This window comes from Salvelinus alpinus, chromosome 14 (genome assembly GCF_045679555.1).
Source record: "Salvelinus alpinus chromosome 14, SLU_Salpinus.1, whole genome shotgun sequence".
NCBI classification, from domain to species: Eukaryota; Metazoa; Chordata; class Actinopteri; order Salmoniformes; family Salmonidae; genus Salvelinus; species Salvelinus alpinus.
Window position 1 is genome coordinate 3,127,413 of NC_092099.1, and position 23,388 is coordinate 3,150,800.

The window sequence follows — 23,388 nt, forward strand, 5'->3', positions numbered from 1 at the left end:
ACATACCCCATAGCTCTCTTTTGTCTATGTAGAGGTCTTGTGTGTGTGTTTCTGTGTACCTTGGTCGTTGTGTCGGGCCAGGTCTCTCTGGTCTATGTATAGGTCATGGTCTGTGTCCAGCTCCCAGAACTTGCAGTAGATGACGTAGAAATGTTCGTAGGAGAAGAACTCTGTCAGCTGGTTCACGTCCTCCTCCTGCTCTAGCAGGGCCACGTTCTGTTGGACCAATCAATTCATCAACCAACCAGCCAAATCAAATCACTGATGACTTAACAGATATAGTGATGATGAAAAAAGCTCCCTTGATGGGAAAAAAAACATTGGAGGAACTAGACTCGACAAGAGCCCCATCTTCATCCGACTCGCAGCATTACTGTAGATGTGACAACTGATCAGTTCCACCTCAAAACTCCCTTCCTACCTGGAGAAAGCTGCTTTTCCTGAGCTCTGAACAGCTGATCCTGCCTGACCATGACCTGTTCACATTGTAGAATATCCTCTGGGCAACCTGCAGATAACACACAGCTTTAATAGCCTCCAGAACACTCAAAACGATCACTTCAACCTCATCCCACATATACAGATTTTTTTCTGTGTATGACAAAAAAGCTTCAGAGTCAGTCACGATAGGACACATTTGACATTACATTCAACATCACGCGCTAACCTCTGTAGACATACCAAGTGGTATGGATTGAAAAATGCCAAAATGTATTTTGGTGTGGTATGTATAATGACTTACTGTGGTGATGTAGCGTGAGTGGAAGTCGGACGCCTCCTTCAGGAAGGCCAGGCCTGTGTGAGAGTTCACCACATCCTGAACAACACAGACAGGAGGTTTTAATAACATTACAACAAGGCTGGGGACAGGTCAGAGGACTAACTGGGCCTTGCCACAAGACAAGCACTAGAGAGACAATCAAACATACAACAGTATGTCAAATCACTCTCTGGGGACTCTGGGGAGTTAGTAGCAGAAAGACAGACCCCATTTTCTGCTCTGCCTGTTGGAGAGATGTTGAAAGAGCTTGACTAGCTCAAACACCATATTCAAGATGTATTGGAACTTCAAAAAGGTGGACTAATGTCAAGCGGCGTCCATCCATATAGCCGCTCCATCTGTTGTGTAGATCCAGCTATGCATTAGGAGAAATCCGCAGACCGCAATGGCAGACGAATGGGAAGAATCTAAATTGGGAGGACAATTGAATTGCACTTTTGAAGTATGAAAGCATCTAACAGACTCTTATCCCTTTAAATGGCCGGCGTGAGTAGGGGACATCGTGGAGACATTGAGACCATGGGAGAGGAGGCCTGCTCTGTTATATAGCTGGTCATATTCTCCATGCTGGACCACCACACACAGATCCTTTCATGTGGTGACTGGTGAGCTGAATCTCTAATGAACTGTACTTTTATCCAAGCCATGAAAATCACTCATGCCCCCTCTGTCGTTTTTTTAACCCCTCTCTGTCAGATGGGTGAAAGGAACTAAACGTTGATGTAAATGCGAAGGCGGCAGTGAAATGAAAATAGCTTTATTTTGGAGGCGGACTGCGGTGTGCCCACTCCTCCCCCCTTAACCCTTCCTGTGAGAAATTAAATAATAGAAAAACCCATAAATCACCAGGGTGAGGAAACTGCCGGGGACAGTCACATCTACTCGGCGCCAATCCTTCCTTCATTCATCACAACAGTCAGAGCCCATTCACCCCGGAGTCGCAATACAAATTAAACAGTGAGTGCCAGAAGGCATCTCCTCCCGGTATGCTAACGGGTGTTTTGTCACAGCCCAGACGGTTCTGCCAGCATGAATATGAATCAGCCCAATTTGGGGCAGATACGGTACACCACCAGGTAGGTAGGCAGACAGCAGGGTTTACGTTAGCCGGTAATTGACGACTTTTGGCCGATCCTGTCATACACTCCGATTTCGCACTTTTGCACCATTCTCTCACTCTTTGCGTGCATGCACCTGCTGCTGAGGAGAGAGCGAGAGAGGAGGCTATTGTTGATTGCTACGATGGAGGACTTTTTCATTGAATTAAAACAAAAGTTTGAGAGTATGCTTATAGTGTAAAGTTTACATGGGGAATGTCCTCTGCATGGACACGTTTTAATATTGTAGTGGACAAAGATGAGAAGAACGTTGGCGAGAACAAATGCAGGCTACTGCACAACTCGCTAATCAGGTAGGATGCTTTTGGAACTTAACATTTTTTATTATATTGTTATTATTGTATATCATTGTTATTATTTTAGGCATATTAATTCATCTAAACGAGTTATTTAAATATTCAAAATATGTTAGGTTTCATTCTGTTGAGACATTTGAGTGTGCTAAATTAAGTAAGATCTGTCATTTTAATTGTGTGCTCCGTATTTAAGGTAAGTTATAAGTAGACCTTTTGTAAAATAAATATCACTATTGCTTTCATTTGTTGGGTAAGATAGGCACTAGCCTTTCTTGGTAATTGCTGCAATATAGCCTGTTCAAAACTTTTGTAAAGTTTTAAACCAGTTCGCAAAATGTTTTGTTTCATTCTGTTGAGCCATTTTCTCTGGCCAAATTAAGTTTAAACTGTAATGTTGTGTTTGCCGCAATATAATATCCTGCTAGTATTTTCCCTAGAAACAATGGAATGACTTGCTTTTGATATTACCTTAATAAAGTTTAGAAACTTTTGGAGCAGTGTGGTTATTACGCTACTATACTGCAGGCCTATGATATGAAAGCAGTGCACACCGGCGCTCCCAACTGACTCCGACAGTTGAATTTGAGGTGAGGAAGAATATTTAAAGCCTACCAGTTACTCATATAATGTAACAATATAAAAAATATTCTGATCGAAAATGTACGAATTTGCCCCCTTCTGTACGCCTATGTGTGTATTGCAGACGCAGTAGTATCTGACAAGGTTAAAGAAATATATGTCGGTGTCGTAACATGCCGCCGGCAAATCGCTCTCTCTCTCTGGGGCTAGGCCTAAGCTTCTCTTACTTTTTGTGTGTATGTATGTACGTACATATATATACGTATGTATATATACACACACATATATATACACATATACACACACATATACACACACACACCCAGTCAAAAGTTGACCAACTCATTCCAGGGTTTTTCTTTATCTTTACCATATTCTACATTGTAGAATAATAATGAAGACATCAAAACTATGAGATAACACATATGGAATCATGTAGTAACCAAAAAAAGTGTTTTAAATCTAAATATATTTGAGATTCTTCAAAGTAGCCACTCTTTGCCTTGCTGACAACTTTGCACCCTCTTGGCATTCTCTCAACCAGCTTCATGAGGTGGTCACCTGGATTGCATTTCAATTAACAGGTGTGCCTTGTTAAAAGTAAACATTTGAGAAATTTCTTACCTTCCTAATGCGTTTGAGACAATCAGCTGTGTTGTGACAAGATAGGGTTGGTATACAGAAAATATCCCTATTTGGTAAAAGACCAAGTCCATATTATGGCAAGAACAGCTCAAATGAGCAAAGAGAAACGACAGTCCATCATTGCGTGAATCAGGCCTTCATGGTCGATTTGTTGCAAAGAAACCACAACTAAAGGACACCAATAATAAGAAGAGACTTGCTTGGGCCAAGAAACACAAGCAATGGACATTAGACCGCTAGAAATCTGTCCTTTGTACTGATGAGCTCAAATTTGAGATTTTTGGTCACTTGTCAGGTGCCAGAAAACCATTGCACAGGCTAACCCCGGAAACCCTGGCAGACAGACTACACAAATGGCCAGCACAGCAATGCTCAACTCAGGGATGTGATTGCCACAATTTGTTTGTTATAAAGGGGATAAAATAAATACAAGGTACAGTTACTTCTCTGATAAATCTACACTGAACAAACATAAAATGCAACAATTTAAAAGATTTTACTAAGTTACAGTTCATATAAGGAAATCGGTCAATTAAAATAAATTCATTAGGCCCTAATCTATGGATTTCACATGACTGGGAATACAGATATGCATCTTTTGGTCACAGATAGTTAAAAAAGGTAGGGGCGTGGATCAGAAAACCAGTCAGTATCTAGTGTGAACACCATTTGCCTCATGCAGCGCGACATCTCCTTTGAATAGAATTGATCAAGCTGTTGATTGTGGCCTGTGTAATATTGTCCCACTCCTCTTCAATGGCTGTCCGAAGTTAATACACGTCAATCCAGTGCATCCCAAACATGCTCAATGGGTGATTATGTCTGAGTATGCAGGCTATGGAAGAACTGGGACATTTTCATCTTCCAGGAATTGTGTACAGATTCTTGCAACATGGGGCTGTGCATTATCATGCTGAAACATGAGGTGATGGCGGCGGATGAATGGCACGGCAATGGGCCTCAGGATCTCGTCAAGGTATTTCTGTGCATTCAAATTGCCATCAATAAAATGCAATTGTGTTGGTTGTCCGTAGCTTATGCCTGCCCATACCCCCACCGCCACCATGGGGCACTCTGTTCACAACATTGACACCAGCATACCGTTCGCCCACACACTGCCATCTGCCCGGTACAGTTGAAACTGGGATTCATCCGTGAATAGCACACTTCTCCAGTGTGCCAGTGGCCATCGAAGCTGAGCATTTGCCCACTGAAGTCGGTTACGACACGGAACTGCAGTCAGGTCAAGACAACGATGAAGACGACGAGCACGAAGATTAGTTTCCCTGCAGCAGTTTGACAGTTTGTGCAGAAATTCTTTAGTTGTGCAAACCCACAGTTTCATTAGCTGCCCGGGTGGCTGGTCTCAGACGATCCTGCAGGTGAAGAAGCTGGATGTGGAGGTCCTGGACTGGCCTGGTTATATATCATCTGTGGTGTTCAGGCCGGTTGGACGTACTACCAAATTCTCTAAAACGATATTGAAGTCAGCTTATGGTAGAGAAATTAACATTCAATTCTCTAGCAACAGCTGTGGTGGACATTTCTGCAGTCAGTATGCCAATTGCGGCAGGTAACCTAGTGGTTAGAGCGTTGGGCCAGTAACCGAAAGGTTGCTAGATCGAATCCCCGAGCTGACAAGGTAAAAATCTGTCGTTCTGCCCCTGAACAAGGCAGTTTGTTCTGAACAAGAATTTGTTCTTAACTGACTTGCCTAAAAAATGTGCATGCTTCCTCAAAACTTGAGACATCTTAGGCATTGTGTTGTGCAACAAAACGGCACATTTTAGAGTGGCCTTTTATTTTCCCCAACACAAGGTACACCTGTGTAATGACCATGCCGTTTAATCAGCTTCTTAATATGCCACACATGCCAGGTGGATGGATTATCTTGGTAAAGGAGAAATGCTCACTAACTGGGATGTAAACAAATTTGTGCACAAAATGTGAGCGAATTATGCTTTTTGTGTGTAGGGAACATTTCTGGGATCTCTTATTTCAGCTCATGGGACATACACGTTACATGTTGGTTTATATTTTTGTTCAGTATAAAACACCACTGAATGGAATGAAGTCCTCATGTTAACTCTCCCACTGGCCCAAAATTCCCCTCTCCCCCTGCCCTGCCCCAAAGAACCCCCTCCTTGCTTCTCTTCCTAGTAATACGCCGCTGCCCAGCACGTCTCCCCAAACTAGAATCCCACTCTCTCTCCCCGGGTGGCTGTGTGTGTGGTGTTCCTGTACCTGAAGGAATGGAATAAAGTCCTCTTGTTCCAGGTAATTACAGCCAGGTTTGGCCAAGAGGTGTACAAACTTAGACACGTCGTCATGACAGGTCTGCAGCATTCTGGGAAGGAAAGAGGGAACATATGGTTTCAGTGTTTTTCAGGGTCTCGCTCTCTCCCTATTTTCTCTCTCCATCAGAGAACACTTCAGAGCGAGTCTGAAATCATTCACCTCTGAAGTGGCAGTGCAGGTTAATACATTCTGAAATTAGGATTCTGAATTGACGCTGGGTCATGCTCAGAGTGTTACAGCAGTGATGATGACATAATGGAACTTTCTTTTTTGAACCCCCTCAGAGCCATGAGGTAATGTCAGAGGCCATTCCACTCCAATTCTCTAGAGACTCACACATTATTAAAACAGTACGCTTACAACACACAACCAAGAGAACAGTCCAGTAGAGTACAGTACATCTTACTTTATCCAAGAGAAACAGTGCCTTCGGAAAGTATTCAGACCCATTTACTTTTTGCACATTTGTGACACCACCTGGATTCGGTCTTATGCAGCAACATTTGAAAATCTTTTATTTTTATTTTTTATTTTTTACATTGGATAAAAGTAGAGACTCAGAGCTACAAAATGGTATATCATACACTCCATTTGAGGAAAAAATTAGAAAGTAATTCTGCTTTGAAAGTTGGCCAACTTGTAAACTCACTTTGGAGAAAACCGTCTGTCAATGTTTTAGTACTACTATTGGAGAGCCCTTCTTTGTCTACACCCATTCAGCATTGTTCACACCCTCTTAAGCCGTAGCTCCACCCATCTCTTTAAGGGTTGAGCCGAGCGTTCTGTACTAACTTGCCAGCTACATCCAGACATCTGAGAGAGAACAGCTCACTGAACATTACTCGCCCTAGCAGAGCTGCTTAGGCTGTTATGTTATCCAGAGCATTGGTGACTGCAACTGTGCTATCAGATTGTCCATTCGTAAATACAGAGTGTTCCGCTTACAGAGCGCACACACTGGACGCTCTGGCCAATAAGTAGGGTTGATCCGAAAGCTGTGACCTCACAACGACAGTCAAGCACTCAAGCTAACTGGCTAACATTGGCTAGCTACTTCCATACACAATGAGAACACCCCACTCTGACCATTTTACTCACCCTACTAGAGCTGGTTAGGCTGTGTTCATGTTATCCAGAGCATTGGTGACTGTAACTGTGCTACTGGCAACAATTGAATTATGCTTTGTTGATGTTTACTGACACCGGACATATGCAACGGGTGGTGAGCGTTCAACAATTCATCAGTTATTCTGCACTCTAAGACGAGAGTATTTTGTTAAGAAATGTAGCTAGATAGCTAGGTAAACAATGAATCCCAACGCATGACGTAACGTTAGTTAGCGAGCCAGCCAACAGTACACTAACTTGAAATGAAAATACTTTCTCAAAATTAGAAATGCGTAATATCTGAAAATGTAGCTAGCTGGACTATCTTACCCTTGGTCTAAAATCGGAGTAGATAGCCAGAGCAAATTTAACAGCTAGTACGTCTATCTACAGTTGCAGTGACATTCTATTGAAATTGATACGTGCATGGAGTCTTTTTTTAAGACATGTATCTAGCTAGCTAGCTAAACATTTGACCATCAAATCAAATTTTATTGGTCACATACAAATGGTTAGTAGATGTTAATGCGAGTGTAGCGAAATGCGTGTGACCGTGCAGTAATATCTAACAAGTAATCTAACAATTTCACAACAACTACCTTATACACACACAAGTGTAAAGGATGAATACGAATATGACCATATAAATATATGGATGAGCGATGGCCGTGCGGCATAGGCAAGATGCAGTAGATGACATAGAGTACAGAATATACATATGAGATGAGTAATGTAGGGTATGTAAACATTATATAAAGTGGCATTGTTTAAAGTGACTAGTGATACATTTATTACATCCAATTTTTTATTATTAAAGTGGCTAGAGAATTGAGTGAGCATGTTGGCAGCAGCCACTCAATGTTAGTGATGGCTGTTTAACAGTCTGATGGCCTTGAGATAGAAGCTGTTTTTCAGTCTCTCGGTCCCCGCTTTGATGCATCTGTACTGACCTCGCCTTCTGGATGATAGCGGGGTGAACAGGCAGTGGCTCGGGTGGTTGTTGTTCTTGATGATCTTTTTGGCCTTCCTGCGACATCGGGAGATGTCGGTGTCCTGGAGGGCAGGTAGTTTGCCCCCGGTGATGGGTTGTGCAGACCTCACTACCCTCTGGAGAACCTTACGGTTGGGGGCGGAGCAGATGCCATACCAGGCGGTGATACAGCCCAACATGATGCTCTCGATTGTGCATCTGTAAAAGTTTGAGAGTGTTTTCGGTGACAAGCCAAATTTCTTCAGCCTCCTGAGGTTGAAGAGGCGCTGTTGCGCTCTTGTCTGTGTGGGTGGACCGTTTCAGTTTGTCCATGATGTGTACGCCGAGGAACTTAAAACGTTCCACAGAGGGGGTGCTCCCTCTGCTGTTTCCTGAAGTCCACAATTCTCCTTTGTTTTGTTTACGTTGAGTGTGAGGTTATTTTCCTGACACCACACTCCGAGGGCCCTCACCTCCTCCCTGTAGGCTGTCTCGTCGTTGTTGGTAATCAAGCCTACCACTGTAGTGTCGTCTGCAAACTTGATGGTTGAGTTGGAGGGCGTGCATGGCCACACAGTGATGGGTGAACAGGGAGTACAGGAGCGGGCTGAGAACGCACCTTTGTCGAGATGTTGGGGTGGAGATGTTTCCTACCCTCACCACCTGTGGCCAGCCCGTCAGAAAGTCCAGGGCCCAGTTGCACAGGGCAGGGTCAAGACCCAGGGATTCAAGCTTAATGACAAGTTTGGAGGGTACTATGATGTTAAATGCTGAACTGTAATCGATGAACAACATTCTTACATAGGTATTCCTCTTGTTCAGATGGGTTAGGGCAGTGTGCAGTGTGATTGCGTTGTCTGTGGACCTATTGGGGCGGTAAGCAAATTGAAGTGGGTCTAGGTTGTCAGGTAGGGTGGAGGTGATATGATCCTTGACTAGCCTCCCAAAGCACTTCATGATGACGGAAGTGAGTGCTACGGGGCGATAGTCGTTTAGCTCAGTTACCTTAGCTTTCTTGGGAGCAGGAACAATGGTGGCCCTCTTGAAGCATGTGGGAACAGCAGATTCGGATAGGGATTAATTGAATATGTCCGTAAACACACGTGTGTTTGAATATGTCCGTAAACACACACACACAATATGTCCGTAACACATGATGTTACTACCCTGCATGAATCTGCAGGTAGCTAACCAACCAGTTCTACGGCTATAACTAGTCAAGCAAATGTGTCTGATTTACAAATAATAAGATCATACACAAAGTTAGCTAACGTTAGCTAACAGCACACTTGAAATGAAAAATGTTCTGTCAAAATTAGAAACATGTCATATCTGAAAATGTAACTAGCTAGACTATCTTACCTGTATACATCATGGTTGGATGCAAATCCTGTCTGATGCAATGTATGGTTGCCCTTAGTTTGAAGATATAATCCAGACTGGTGTTTTCTCCATCTCCTTAGCTATCATACTTGAATTCCACTGATTTCAAAACTCGGTCCCCCAGAAAGTGGAGAGCATACACAATGTTAGCTAGCGAGACAGCCAGCTAACGTAAGCTAGTTAACAGTACACTTTAACGTGACATTAGATTTATGCAGTTTTACTACTCGATATATAAAAAATAAAAGCGGCGTTTAACACAATTACCTAGACATACTGACCAGCTCCAATAGACAGACGCGTGCTATATGGCAGACCAATCCAAACTCATCTCTTGGCATGTCCAGCTTACTCCTTATCTCAGCCAATCATGGCTAGCGGGAAGGTTGCTCACTTTTTCTGTGACTAAACCAACTAAGCTCGTAATTTAACAATTTTATTCGTATTTAGATGGCATACAAGTTTGATATTAAGGCACATGAAAGTTCACATGTTTGAGAAGGCAATTCTGCCAAAAAATGCATTTTGATAAATTTTACTACGTTCAAACGATTCACTTGCGACATAAGCCTAGTTTCCTGAATCGGGTCACATTTTGTTACGTTACAGCCTTATTCCAAAATGGAAAAACAAATAAAAATCCTCAGCAATCTACACAATACCCCATAATGACAAAGCGAAAATTGTTTTTACAACATGATTGGAGTCCACCTGTGGTAAATTAAATTGATGGACATGATTTGGAAAGGCAAACACCTGTTTATATAAAGGTCCCACAGGTGACAGTGCATGTCAGAGCAAAACCCAAGCCATGAGGTCAAAGGAATTGTCCATAGGCACAGATCTGGGGAAGGGTACCAAAACACTTCTGCAGCATTGAAGGCCCCCAAGAACAGTGGAACACAGTGGTCTCCATTATTCTTAAATCGGGGGGAAAGGGCTTTGGTCAGGGAGGTGTCCAAGAACCTGATGGGCACTATGACAGAACTCTAGAATTCCTCTGTGGAGATGGGAGGATAACCATCTCTGCAGCACTCAACCAATCAGGCCTTTACAGTAGAGTTGCCAGACGGAAGCCACTCCTCAGTAAAAGGCACATGACAATCCGCTTGGAGTTTGCCAAAAGGCACCTAAATACTATCCGACCTGGAGAAACAAGATTCTCTGATCTGAATAAAGCAAGATTGAACTCTTTGGCCTGAAAGCCAAGCGCTACGTCTGGAGGGATCCTGGCACCATCCCTACGGTGAAGCATGGTGGTGGCAGCATCATGCTGTGGGGATGTTTTTCAGCGGCAGGGACTGGGAGACTAGTCAGGATCAAGGCAAAGATAAATGGAGCAAAATACAGAGAGATCCTTGATAAAATCCTGCTCCAGAGTGCTCAGGACCTCAGACTGGGGAGAAGGTTCACCTTCCAACAAGACAACGACCCTAAGCACACAGCCAAGCTAACGCAAGAGTGGCTTCAGACAAGTCTCTGAATGTCCTTGAGTGGCCCTGCCAGAGCCCATACTTGAACCCGATAGAACATCTCTGGAGAGAACTGAAAATACCTGTGCAGCGACGCTCCCCATCCAACCCGACAGAGCTTGAGAGGATCTGCAGAGAAGAACGAGAGAAACTCCCCAAATACAGGTGTGCGAAGCTTGTAACGTCATATCCAAAAAGACTCGAGGCTGTAATCGCTGCCAAAGGTGCTTCAACAAAGTACTGAGTAAAGGGTTTGAATACTTATGTAAATGTGATATCATTTTTTATTCTTTTGATAAATTAAACAATTCTAAAACCATTTTTTCTTTGTCATTATGGGGTATTGAATACAATTGAATACATTTTAGAATAAGGCTGTAACCTAACAAAATGTAGAAAAAGTCAAGGGGTCCGAATACTTTCCGAATGCACTGTACATGTAAACATTTCAAGGGTTTGTTTTTCAACCATTTTAATTGCTATGAAAAAATAGTACAAAACATTATTGGAAGACCAGTTACTGTGTACTCTTTGCTGAAGCTTTGGCCAACACATGTGGCTATTGGTAGTTGTTTACGAGAGACTATCGGACTATGGGTTGTGAGAGTAGCTCTGTGGGGTTGGCTGGCTGGGTACAAGAGCCATTGTCTTACTTTCTCCACATGGCCACAAACTTGTGAACGGACACGAAGCCCGTCCTATCGCCTCCAGCCGAATTGAACAATGGAGCTTTCCAGTAGAGCGGACACTCGCATGCCTGGAGGGGGATAAGGGGGAGGGAGGGAGAAATAAGTGATTTAGACAAGTGTCCTCTTCTGTGCAGTTGAATGTCAGTTCACTTAACTATCCGTGACAGCTCACACGTAATAGAACTGTGTCAAACAAAATATTGTCCAGCTACACGCTTAAGTGTTCAACATTATCCTCCATCAGGGTGAACTAAATGTTATTTTGTTTTACAGTGCTTTTTGGATTTTCTCTCTCCACCTTACAGCTGTCAGTCACTCTGCTCTAATTCCAACTAAAAACGTTTAATCCAGCCGTCAAAATGTGACACAGCGATTTCCCGGGCTGCCTGGGATGACTGGCTTTGACCTGAAGAGGATTCGATTTGGAATGAAAATGTCAATAAAGTGCCCATCTCGCACAGATAACAGTGGTGTTTCCCCTCAAAGACCTCCCTGAGTTAACCTGGCTGATGTTTCTTTCTCAACTCAGGTTCCTCCACAGGTCAGCGGTCACATACCTGGGGGGGGGGGGGGGGGGGGGGGCTCAGAAATAATATTTTCATGGGTTAAGAGAGAGAGAGAGAGAAAAACCACGTCTGAGCTGCAAACCTTCACTAATTGCACTAATGAAAACAAATTTGCTGGGTGGCTATGGAGTCTCGGCACTACAAATCACCTTCTCACCTTGGCAACCTTCCCCATGTCCTCAATGGTGGCCCTTTCATTGGGGAATTGGGAAAATATTTTCTCGATCTTAGCAATGAGGCCGTCGATGTTGAGGTTGGCTTTGGGCCGCCCCCGCGGAAAGTAGAACTTTGGAATGCTTTCACTCAGCGCCGTGGGAACAGGCGCCTCGCTCTTCACCTGGGCCTGAGGAGAAACAGACAGGACAGAAATAGCCTGTGTTAGCATCAGCGGCAAACAGTATCTAACATTTAGGACCCAACAACACTAGCGCTGGCTAAAGTAAGCAAAGGCTACCTAGTCCCAATAAAGTTATCCACCACCGGCCCCGCCTCCATCTGCCCCATTAGGGAAACGACTCCCCCCTCCCTTCAACCAATTAACTAATGGCTTTCAATAAAGATGTGTCAAGTGATGTTGGAATGTTCAAAACACACCATTTACACTAAGAGACATTCTGGCAGGCGCCAACCACCAGGATAGACTTCTGCACACAAGTCTACATCGAAAATAAGCAACAGATGAATGGAATTATGTATCAAATTATCTGAATGAAAGCAGTGAATAATGTATGCTACGATCCAAGAATAATTGACAGCAGTGATCCATGTTTGTTTCAAATGCAAAGCTGTAAAATACAGCCTAGTGCATGACCTGAGATCAACATACAGAATGGTAAGTGAAAATGCTCTAAAGATGGTTGATCCAATGAATTATTTACATTTACATTTAAGTCATTTAGCAGACGCTCTTATCCAGAGCGACTTACAAATTGGTGCATTCACCTTATGATATCCAGTGGAACAACCACTTTACAATAGTATCTCCTAACAAGAGAGGCACAGTGCCATCAGAAAGTATTCACACCCATTGACTTTCTCCAAACGTTGTGTTACAGCCTGAATTTAGAATTTGTGTCACCGGCCTACACACAACACCCCATAACGTCAAAAAGGAATTATGTTTGAATTAATGAATTAAAAATGAAAAGCTGAAATGTCTTGAGTAAATAAGTATTGAACTCCTTTCTTATGGCAAGCCTAAATAAGTTCAGGAGTAAAAATGTGCTTAACAAGTCACATAATAAGTTGCATGGACTTAACATGATTAGTGTTTAAACACGATGTTTTAAATGACTACCCCCATCTCTGTAACCCCACACATACAATTATCTCCAAGGTCCCGAAGTCAAGCAGTGAATTTCAAACACAGATTAAACCACAAAGACCAGGGAGGTTTTCTAGTGCCTCGCAAAGAAGGTCACCTATTTGTAGAAAGAAAATAAACATGCAAATATTGAATTACCTTTCACCATGGTGAAGATATTAATTACACGTTGGATGAGAGATAGATCTATCTATCTATCACACACACACACACACAATACAAAGATACAGGCGTCCTTCCTAACCCAGCTGCCGGAGAGGAAGGATACCGCTCACGGGATTGATGCCAATGGTGACATTAAAACAGAGTTGAATGGCTGTGATAGGAGAAAACTGAGGATGGCTCAACATTGTAGTTACTCCACAATACTAACCTAAATAACAGAGTGAATAGAAGGAAGCCTGTACAGAAAAAAATAAATGACATATATACATGTATATATAAATACACACACACTCTCTATAGATAGATAGATCTACACACATACATATATGTTTTTGTATTTGTGTGTATATACGTGTGTATATACGTGTGTGTATATATATACACACATACGTGTGTATATACGTGTGTGTGTGTATATATATATATATATATATGTATATATATGTGTGTATATATATTCCAAAACATGCATCCTGTTTGCAATAGGGCACTAAAGTAAAACTGCAAAAAATGTGACAAAAATTAACGTTATGACCTGAACACATCACTGAGTACCACCCTTCATATTTCATTGACCTTAATTGCCTACCGTCTGTAAGCTGTTAGTGTCTTAACGACCGTTCCACAGGTGCATGTTCATTAATTGTTTATGGTTCATTGAACAAGCATAGGAAACAGTGTTTAAACCCTTTACAATGAAGATCTGTGAAGTTACTTGGATTTTTACAAATTATCTTTGAAAGACAGGGTCCTGAAAAAGGGCTGTTTCTTTTTTTGCTGAGTTTATGAGAAATTGAAGATGGACCACAGGAAGATTGAGGTGGAGCGCGCCCACAGAACTGGAAAACCTACCACCGGCCCAGGTGACAGGCCCAGGCCAATAGTGGTCAAGTTCCTGAGGTTCAAGGACAAGGTAGCTGTTCTCGAAAGAGCCAAGAACTTGAGAGGAATGTATATTTTCCTCAATGAGGACACCCTGAAGCTGTGCGCCAGAAGAGGAAAGAACTTATCCCAGCGATGAAAGCTGACAGAGCACGTGGGGACATTGCTTACCTCCGCTATGACAGGCTCATTGTCCACCCTTCCCACCTGGAAGGGATGAGAGAGCCAAGCATATGGGTTCGTAGCACACACACCAATTGATTAATGGAATGCTGAATGTAATTTTTTTTTATCTCGCTTTGTTTGCTCTTTTCCATCTCTGATACGCTACCCAGGAAAGGGATGAAAATAGCCCATTTTAATACATGTAGCCGTAGAAATAAGGTTAATGAAATCAATAACATCAGACAACATTCATATATTAGCCATTTCTGAGACTCACTTAGATAATTATTTTGATGATACATCAGTAGCAATACAAGGATATAACATCTATAGAAGAGGCAAACAATTATGGTTGGAGGTGTTGCCGTATTATTTCAGAGCCATATCCCTGAAATGCATAGAGAAGATCTAATGTCAAGCACAAGCATCATTGAAGTGTTGTGGTTGCCGGTTCACTTGGCATATCTGAAGCCTTTTTCTTTGGGGTGTTGCTATAGGCCACCAAGTGCTAACAGTCAGTATATAAATAATGTGTGTGAAATGCTTGATAGTATAAGTGACGTAAAAATAGAGGTCTACTTTCTTGGGGACCTGAATATTGCCTGGTTTTCATCAAGCTGTCCGCTCGAGGAAGCTTCTCACCGTAACCAGTGCCTGTAATCTGGTTCAGGTTATTAAATCAACCTACCAAGGTGTTTACAAGCACTTACGGAAAAAGATCATCCACATGTATTGATCACATTTTTACTAATACTGTAGAACATGTTCTAAAGCTGTATCCGTACCCATTGGGTGCAGTGATCACAATATAGTGGCTATAGCCAGGAAAGCCAAAGTTCCAAAAGCTGGGCCTAAAATACTGTATAAGAGATAATACAAAATATTTTGCTGTGACTCTTATGTGGATGATAAAATATTTGTTGGTCTGATGTGATTAATAAGGCGCATCCAGACGCTGCACTTGATGAATTTATGAAATTGCTTCGTCCAATTATTGATAAACATGCACCTGTTAAGAAACTGACTGTTAGAACTTAAGGCTCCATGGATTGATGAGAAATGTTAAAACTGTATGGTTGAAAAGGGTAAAAGGAGTGGCTATTAAGTCTGGCTGCACATCTGACTGGCTGACTTACTGTAAATTGAGAAATTATGTGACTAAACTCAAAAAAAAGAAGAAACTATATTTTGAAGCCAATATCAATTATATAAAGAAAAAACTTGAGTAATTTAAATGAAATTATGGACAGAAAGACAAATTCAACTCCATCTTTTATCGAATCAGATGGCTTATTCATCACAAAACCATTTGATGTTGGCAATTATTTTTATGATTACTTCATTGGCAAAGTGGGCAAACGTAGGCAGGAAATGCCAGCAATGAACAGTGAGCCATCGTATCCATGTATAAAAAAAGAAATAATGAAAGAAAAGCATTGCAAGTTTGATTTTTTTTTACGTTAGTGTGGGGGAAGCGGAAAATGTTTTGTTATCGATCAATATTGACAAACCTCCTGACATTGACAACTTAGGATGGTAGCCGACTATTGCCACTCCTATCTGTCATATCTTTAATCTGAGCTTGGAGGGATGCCAAAGTAATTCCACTACCCAAGAATGGTAAAGGGGCCTTCACTGGTTCTAAAAGCAGACCTATAAGCCTGCTGCCAGCTCTTGGCAAACTTTTTGAAAATAATTGTGTTTGACCAAATACAATGCAATTTCTCTGTAAACAAATGAACAGACTTTCAGCATGCTTATAGAGAAGGGCTCACAATATGTATTGCACTGACACAAATGACTGATGATTGGTTGAAAGAAATCGATAATAAGATTGTGGGAGCTCTACTGTTAGATTTCAGTGCAACCTTTGATATTATTGACCATAACCGGTTGTTGTGTTATGGCTTTTCAACCTCTTCCATATTGTGGATTCAGAGATATCTAATAGAACTCAAAGATTTTTTTTTTGTTTAAATGGTAGCTTCTCTAGACCCTCTACTCTTTTCTAGTTTTACCAATGACCTGCCACTGGCATTAAACAAATAAAATAAAATGTTATTTGTCACATGCCCCGAATACAACAGGTGTAGAACGTACAGTGAAATACTTACAAGCCTTTAACCAACAATGCATTTAAGAAAAAAATACAAAAAAAATAAATAAATAAAAGTAAGAAATAATTAAAGAGCAGCAGTAAAATAACAATAGTGAGGCTATATACAGGGGGTACCGGTACAGAGTCAATGTGCGGGGGCACTGTCAACTGTGGGACCTTATATAGACGTGTGTGCCTTTCCAAATCATGTCCAATCAATTGAATTTACCACAGGTGGACTCCAATCAAGTTGTAGAAGAATTTCAAGGATGATGAATGGAAACAGGATGCACCTGAGCTCAATTTTGAGTCTCATAGCAAATGGTCTGTTTAAGGTATCTGTTTTTTTATGTTTAATACATTTGCTAAACTTTCTAAAAACGTGTGTTCGCTTTGTCATTATGAGGTACTGTCAAGGGGTCCAAATACTTTCCAAATGCACTGTATACTTAGTTTTACCTGCGTTCAATACTAATTTCAGGTCAATAAAGATGTTCTCCAATACAATAAAGGCAGACTGTAGTTCAGATAGAGTCTGGACAACCGTGGGGGCAATAGCACACACACAACAGTATCACTGGCATGCAAGTGCATGTTACATTTTGTTTTTACAGACAAGTCGATATTGCTAATATAAACAGTCAAAAGTACAGGACCCAGAATCGACCCCTGTGGGACACCTTCCCAGGAAACCTGATTTAACACCATCAGTAGATATACATTGAGTTCTATCTGTCATGTACATTTTTTAACCAGTTACATGCAGCCTAGACCAATTGAGGAAAGCCTCTGAATTAACAGTGAGTGAGTGAGCAACAGTATCGAAATAGCATTTGACAGGTCAATGAAGAGGGCAGCACCAAGTTGCCTTTATCCATACAGTTAACCACATAATGTATAACTAGGGATGCAGCAGTGAGCGCTATGACCTGGTCTAAAACCCAACTGATATACATTTAGAATGAATCAAGGATTATAATATTTTAGCTAGACAAGAAAGTTTAGAAATAGGGCGATAATGATTTAGGTCACAAGGGTCACTACCTTTGTGAGGGGGTACATGGGCCACCTTCCAAAACTTAGGGATAGTCCCAGATATAATCGTCAGGTTAAAAATATGGGTTAATGATTCGGCAAATCAGGGGGGCAGAGAGCTGCAGCAAAAATGGATCAAGTATATCAGCCCCCCCAGTGGATGTTTTTACAACAATATTAAGCAAGGCATCTAGCACATCATAGATAGTAAATTGTTGAAATGAAAACAAAGATTCAAGAAGCTGACGGGTTAAACGTTGAGTCAGCTAGAGGCTGGCAGACGGAAGTGCAGTCGATTGACTGACCAGGGTCAATTAAACCACCGTTTCGCTTAAATAAAAAGCTTGTCAAGATAAAATTATTAAAAGCATCACTTATCCCATGCTTCTTAGTTATGATGCCAGAGTCTGACAGAACTTGCTTAGGCAGGAAAGAAGAGGAATATACACTGGAGTTGCTTACCAAAATGACATTAAATGTTCCTGAGTGGCCTAGTTACAGTTTCAACTTAAATCTGCTTGAAAATCTATGGCAAGACTTGAAAATGGCTGTCTAGCAATGATCAACAACCAACTTGACAGAGCTTTTTTAAAGAATAATGTGCAAATATTGTACAATCCAGGTGTGCAAAGCTCTTAGAGAGACTTACCCAGAAAGACTCACAGCTGTAATCGCTGCCAAAGGTGATTCTAACATGTATTGACTCAGGGGTGTGAATACTTAAGTAATCAACATAGTGTTCTTAAAAAAAAAAACGATTTTATAAAAATGGGGGGGGGGGGGGGGGTCAACAGTTCAATCATCAAAATATTATTTGACGATATCATATCATAATATTATATTTGCGCTAGTTGGCTGAATCTCCATCTTCTAAAACAGGGAGTCAATTTGTGTTCAACACATTTAATTCTATGACTAATTAAAACTTGCTGTTTTCTAATGGCTCTCCTGTCCCGCTGTAGCAGACATACGGTGAACAATATGTTTGGAACATTGAACCTTGAAATCTCAGTATCGAATCGCATATACATATAGAATCACAATACATATAGTTTCGGGCACCTAAGTGTCGTGATAATATCGTAACGTGAGGCCCCTGGCAATTCCCTGCCCTACTAGAGAGGTAGATAGGTCATGGTAGACCGGAGTTGATGACCAGACAGGTAAGTAAGTACTGGTAGATATTAGTAGACCTAAGTTTGTAGCCCAACTAAAGCAGTAGGTAGGTATTGCTTGCCTTACATTTATATAGACTAGCCAAATTAATGAACAATACAAGAAGCAAAGCCCAAGACAGAAGTGAGGATGGCAAATTCCATATCAATGGGATTTGTAACATTTCAGTCATTCAACAGATTTTAAGGTTAAGAAAGTAATCAACAAGGAGTAAGTAGCCTGTTACTTTGGCAAAAATAGAGATGATCTATTATCTAGCTAAAGGAAAAACGACAGACAGCCTGGCCTATTCTAAACATCCCTGACATAACAAATTGGCAAACGTTATCAGTTTGTAAACAACAAGTAGTTAACTAGGCCTAATAGCAGAGTAAAAAAAGAGATCAGAGAGCTCGAATGTAGGTGTGTGTGTGTGTGTGTTTTGTTCTGCTCGTGTACGAGTGTAATCTGGCAACCAGAGATAACCAGCATGTCTCGGAAAGCAAAGTCAGGAGACAGCCACCCAGAGAGATAGGACAAGAGCCATCTTGTCTGAATGCCAGACCCCTGATTAGAGAAGAACAGCAGCTCATAGCAGGCATGTGTGTGAGTGTAATGTTGATTTCAAATTGCTTATTTCACATTAGTTTATCTATTTCACTTGCTTTTGAAATGTAAACACATTTCCCCTGCAAAATAAAGCCCTGTGAATTGAGTGAGTGAGAGTGTCATCAGCAAACTTTTAACATTCAGCATTGTTCAAGGGATTGGTGCTTTGCTTATGTCATAGGGTACAACCTAGACCCACCATTGTTCTACTCTCTGAATCTGTGGAGATCAATCCTCCTAAAACCTGAATGTTATTCCAAAGTGCCTGCTGCGACCCCAGTAACATAAAACCCAAAGCATGTCAGAGCTTGGGCACAGCTGTGTGTGTGTGTGTGTGTGTGTGTGTGTGTGTGTGTGTGTGTGTCCCTACAGTGTTTCCACCGAAGACAGAATGACAGAGGTGTCTGCTCCTAGGCTCATAATGGCTGAGCTGTGCGTGTCATTTAAGCAATAATGCACGAGGAGGTGTGGTATATGGCCAATATACCACGGCTAAGAACTGTTATTCAGCACGACGCAACGCAGAGTGCCTGGATACATCCTTTAGCCGTGGTATATTGGCCATATACCACAAACCCCCGAGGTGCCTTATTGCTATTATAAACTGGTTACCAACGCAATTAGATAAGTAAAAATACATGTTGTCTCATACACGGTCTGATATACCACGGCTGTCGCCAATCAGCATTCAGGGCTCAAACCACACAGTTTATAATAATAACCTTGATGATAACTAGCCTGTATGATAGTAACCCTAGTATACCTGTCATGCCCTTTATCGAGTGGCCACTTGCTGGCAAATAATTAGAAAGACGCATATCTTCTACTAACATTGCAGCATCATTTTTAGATAAGCAATTAGATAAGTAAAAATACATGTTGTCTCATACCCAGCTCATATGCTGTCAACCAATCAGCATTCAGGGCTCGAACCGACCCAGTTTATAAGAAGCTATATAACCTTGATGATAACTAGCCTGTTATGACATTAACCCTAGTATGCCGGTCATGTTCAATTTGATCCCATACACCCCATTACGATTTTCATAGACCGATCATGCATAGCACACATACTATTAGGATATCCTAATCAACAGGTAGAAATCCTCCCTACTTCTACAGTAGATGAGTCAGACAAGGGTCTGATAGATACTTTACAGGTACACTCAATATGGCTAAGATGCTCATTCTTCTTTTATGGGATGAAGTGAGTCTGAAGGGGAGAAAGCATAGCACGCTATTCCCTACACAGTGCACTACTTTTGGTCATAGGGCTCTGGTCAAAAATAGTGCACTTAGTTTGCGAGCTTGTTGAGGAAGTTGACTGACAGCTGGCAGTGTGCCTTGCTACCGGGTAACATTTGGCTAACGCAATAAAAGTTGCAGAGAAAAGTCAGCTATAGTGTAAAATTCGGTGCACTATTCACAGCAGAGCAGATACCATGAAAACTAATTTGTGCGTTAGTTAGAACTTCACCACACTGACTAGTTAGCTAGAGGGAGTATTTAGCAGGGAGTGTGTGAACTGGCGCTAGCATCCCTGCCTTTCCTTTCATACGGATTGACTGGAGACTGGTTTAGCCAGCAACGCGTTAGCTTGCAAATTTTCATGCACATTCCGTAAACTTATTCTGCCACCACAAAACACCCTAGCTAGATATATAATTAGATAGTGAAGACTTGCTCATGAAAAAAAAAGAAGACAATATTAGCCTCAGGTTTATACAGTAGTTTTTGGTAAGATTAACGGACTCTCGAGGGTGAAAATGTGATTCAGTGGACGATGTTACCTTGGTAATATTTTCTAACTTAGGACAGCATATTGTAGCTGGACTTCGTTTTAGCTATCCCGTGAGTGTTATCAGACAGATAAGTGCAGACGGCCATCGCTCTGTCTGCTAAAATGACATAAATGTCAAAATGTACATCATTCCCAGAGACCATTTGCATGACATTTAACCTCTGGATCTGTCTGCTCGTCCTTTAAATTAGCTGTGTCCATGCCTGAACACAAAGTTTGACGCTCCTAAAACAAAAAGTTGCGTGTTATGTTGTATTCTGTTTTCCCCAATCAGTGGCCTTAAACTCACCCTACACGTGGCTCTGTAACAACATGCCTTATTGTCAAAGTCTCAGTGAGGACTGCTGTTTAACTAAAGCTAAACAACAGTTATCCTAACTAATACAGATGACCAAGAGAGCAGTGATCTAGACGTCTACATGTCTATCTACATGAGTCCTTGTATGGCGTGTGCAGTGTTGTCTGTTTGGAAATATTCTGTGGCATTCTGCTCAGAGCAGGCATGGATAAATGCTGTTGATCTTCTCTTGCTCCTCTCTGCGCGCGGGTGTCAACTATGGCTATAAAAGGACAGATTACTCCTGCTGCCCCATTCAACTGTCCGACTGCCCCCCCCCTCACTCACCAACTCCACCTGATCTTGCTCCCACTCTCTCTCCACCAGCAGAGCTCCCCTAAGCACAACCGCTAATCCTTGCGATATTCCACACATTCACAAGAACCACATGGTCGGTCAAACTAAACACAGTGCACAAGGGCACCTCAACTTGGGGCTCACCCCTAACCTGAATTTAAGTTTATCGTGTCCTGGGACAAAATTTACAACCACAGTATCCTCAAAAACAGCCTAAAACCAAACTGTGGCAAAGCTTTGGATCGGTCTTCTTGGGCCAGGTCTCCCGTAGAAAACATTTTGTTTCTGTGTGGTGTTTCTTGGTTTAAATGGATAGTTCGAGAGCGATTGCTAACTAGCGCAATGACGAAGAGATCAGCTCGCGTTAATTGCCAAAATCTCGAACTATCAGTTTAAGCAAGATAACACAGCCTGGCCTAGTTTAGCAAATTATGGCTCACCTGTGCCATAGTATAGACAGGTTGCCTAAGATCTAACTGGAAGCCGTTTACACACAGACCTACTGGAATGACTACAATTAGGGATGTGACAAATTGACAATTTTACTTAACGTTAAAACTGTCATTTATTATTTTTTTTGTGAGAAAAATGTATACAATTCCACAATGCAGAATATGGTCCTATTGCATATGACCGTTAAGGGGCAATGAAATTCTACCTACCACAGTCATAGGCTGAATCTCAAACCAAACAGTTGGCCCCTAAGCCCTTTATCGAGTGGCCACTTGCTGTTGTGTTCTGCTGTGTGCATACTCTGATAGGCAGTGAGAAAGTCGTAAAAACAAAACATCTTTACTCCTGCACAAAATATATGTGCAACTATATCGGTCCCCAGTGATTCCATCAGCTCATTTAGCTTGTGGTCGCCTGCCTGCTGCTAGCTAGCTTCACTGACAAACACAGGGGTAGAATTCTAGCTAGCTAAGGATGTTGGGCACTGCACTGATAAACACCGTGTAGCTTGTCACTTATTGACGATAGTTTGACAGCTTGCTGATGAAGTTGTAGGCATGTTCCCAGCAGTCAGTCCATACTTCAGCATGTTTCCAATGCACCAATCGTTACTTTGTAAAGTTAGGTTATCTATTAAAAAAAACACAGCGCAGAAGCAGACTCAATGCTGTGCTGACTCAGGGCAGAGCAGGCTATTCGCTGCAGGTTGCTTGCCATTCTCTGCCATTTTTCCAACTTAATGATGGTGTGCGGAGCGCTTTATATCCATGGCAAATAATTAGAAAGATACATATCTTCTACTAACATTGCAGCATTTTTTTTCCCTTTATGATCGGGACCTGTTAGTGGTAGTTTTGATAACTGATTTTAATTTTGTAGAATATATATTTCTTCTTAACGTTAATGTCCCAATTTCATTTCAATGTTTAAATGTTCACACCTCTAACTACAAGCACAGCTACTGCTGGCTACATCAACTACATTACCCACAATGCATCTACAAATCAGAGTTTGTGAGATATGATGGGACTACAGCCAGAATAATGTGACATGGCCTCTGTTCCAATATCCATACTAGCGTACCACCCTATAATAAAGCTATGTATTGGTGCATGCTAAGTGATATGCTTGACATCGGAATCCAACCATGACCTACAGAACAA

At 41.7% G+C, this 23,388-nt stretch overlaps 1 protein-coding gene across 6 annotated transcripts in view; it reads right to left on the bottom strand.

Moving 5' to 3' along the window:
• ppp2r3b (protein phosphatase 2, regulatory subunit B'', beta) overlaps positions 1-23,388 on the bottom strand; it is a 55,054-nt gene that overhangs the window by 7,967 nt on the left and 23,699 nt on the right. For all 6 annotated transcript variants that reach the window (XM_071340211.1, XM_071340213.1, XM_071340210.1 and 3 more), the window contains 6 exons: positions 12,062-12,247; positions 11,303-11,406; positions 5,664-5,766; positions 743-817; positions 422-508; positions 60-216 (listed from right to left, as the gene is read on the bottom strand). In XM_071340211.1, the coding sequence (XP_071196312.1) occupies positions 60-216; positions 422-508; positions 743-817; positions 5,664-5,766; positions 11,303-11,406; positions 12,062-12,247 (712 nt within the window). The remainder of the gene's footprint in view (positions 1-59; positions 217-421; positions 509-742; positions 818-5,663; positions 5,767-11,302; positions 11,407-12,061; positions 12,248-23,388) is intronic.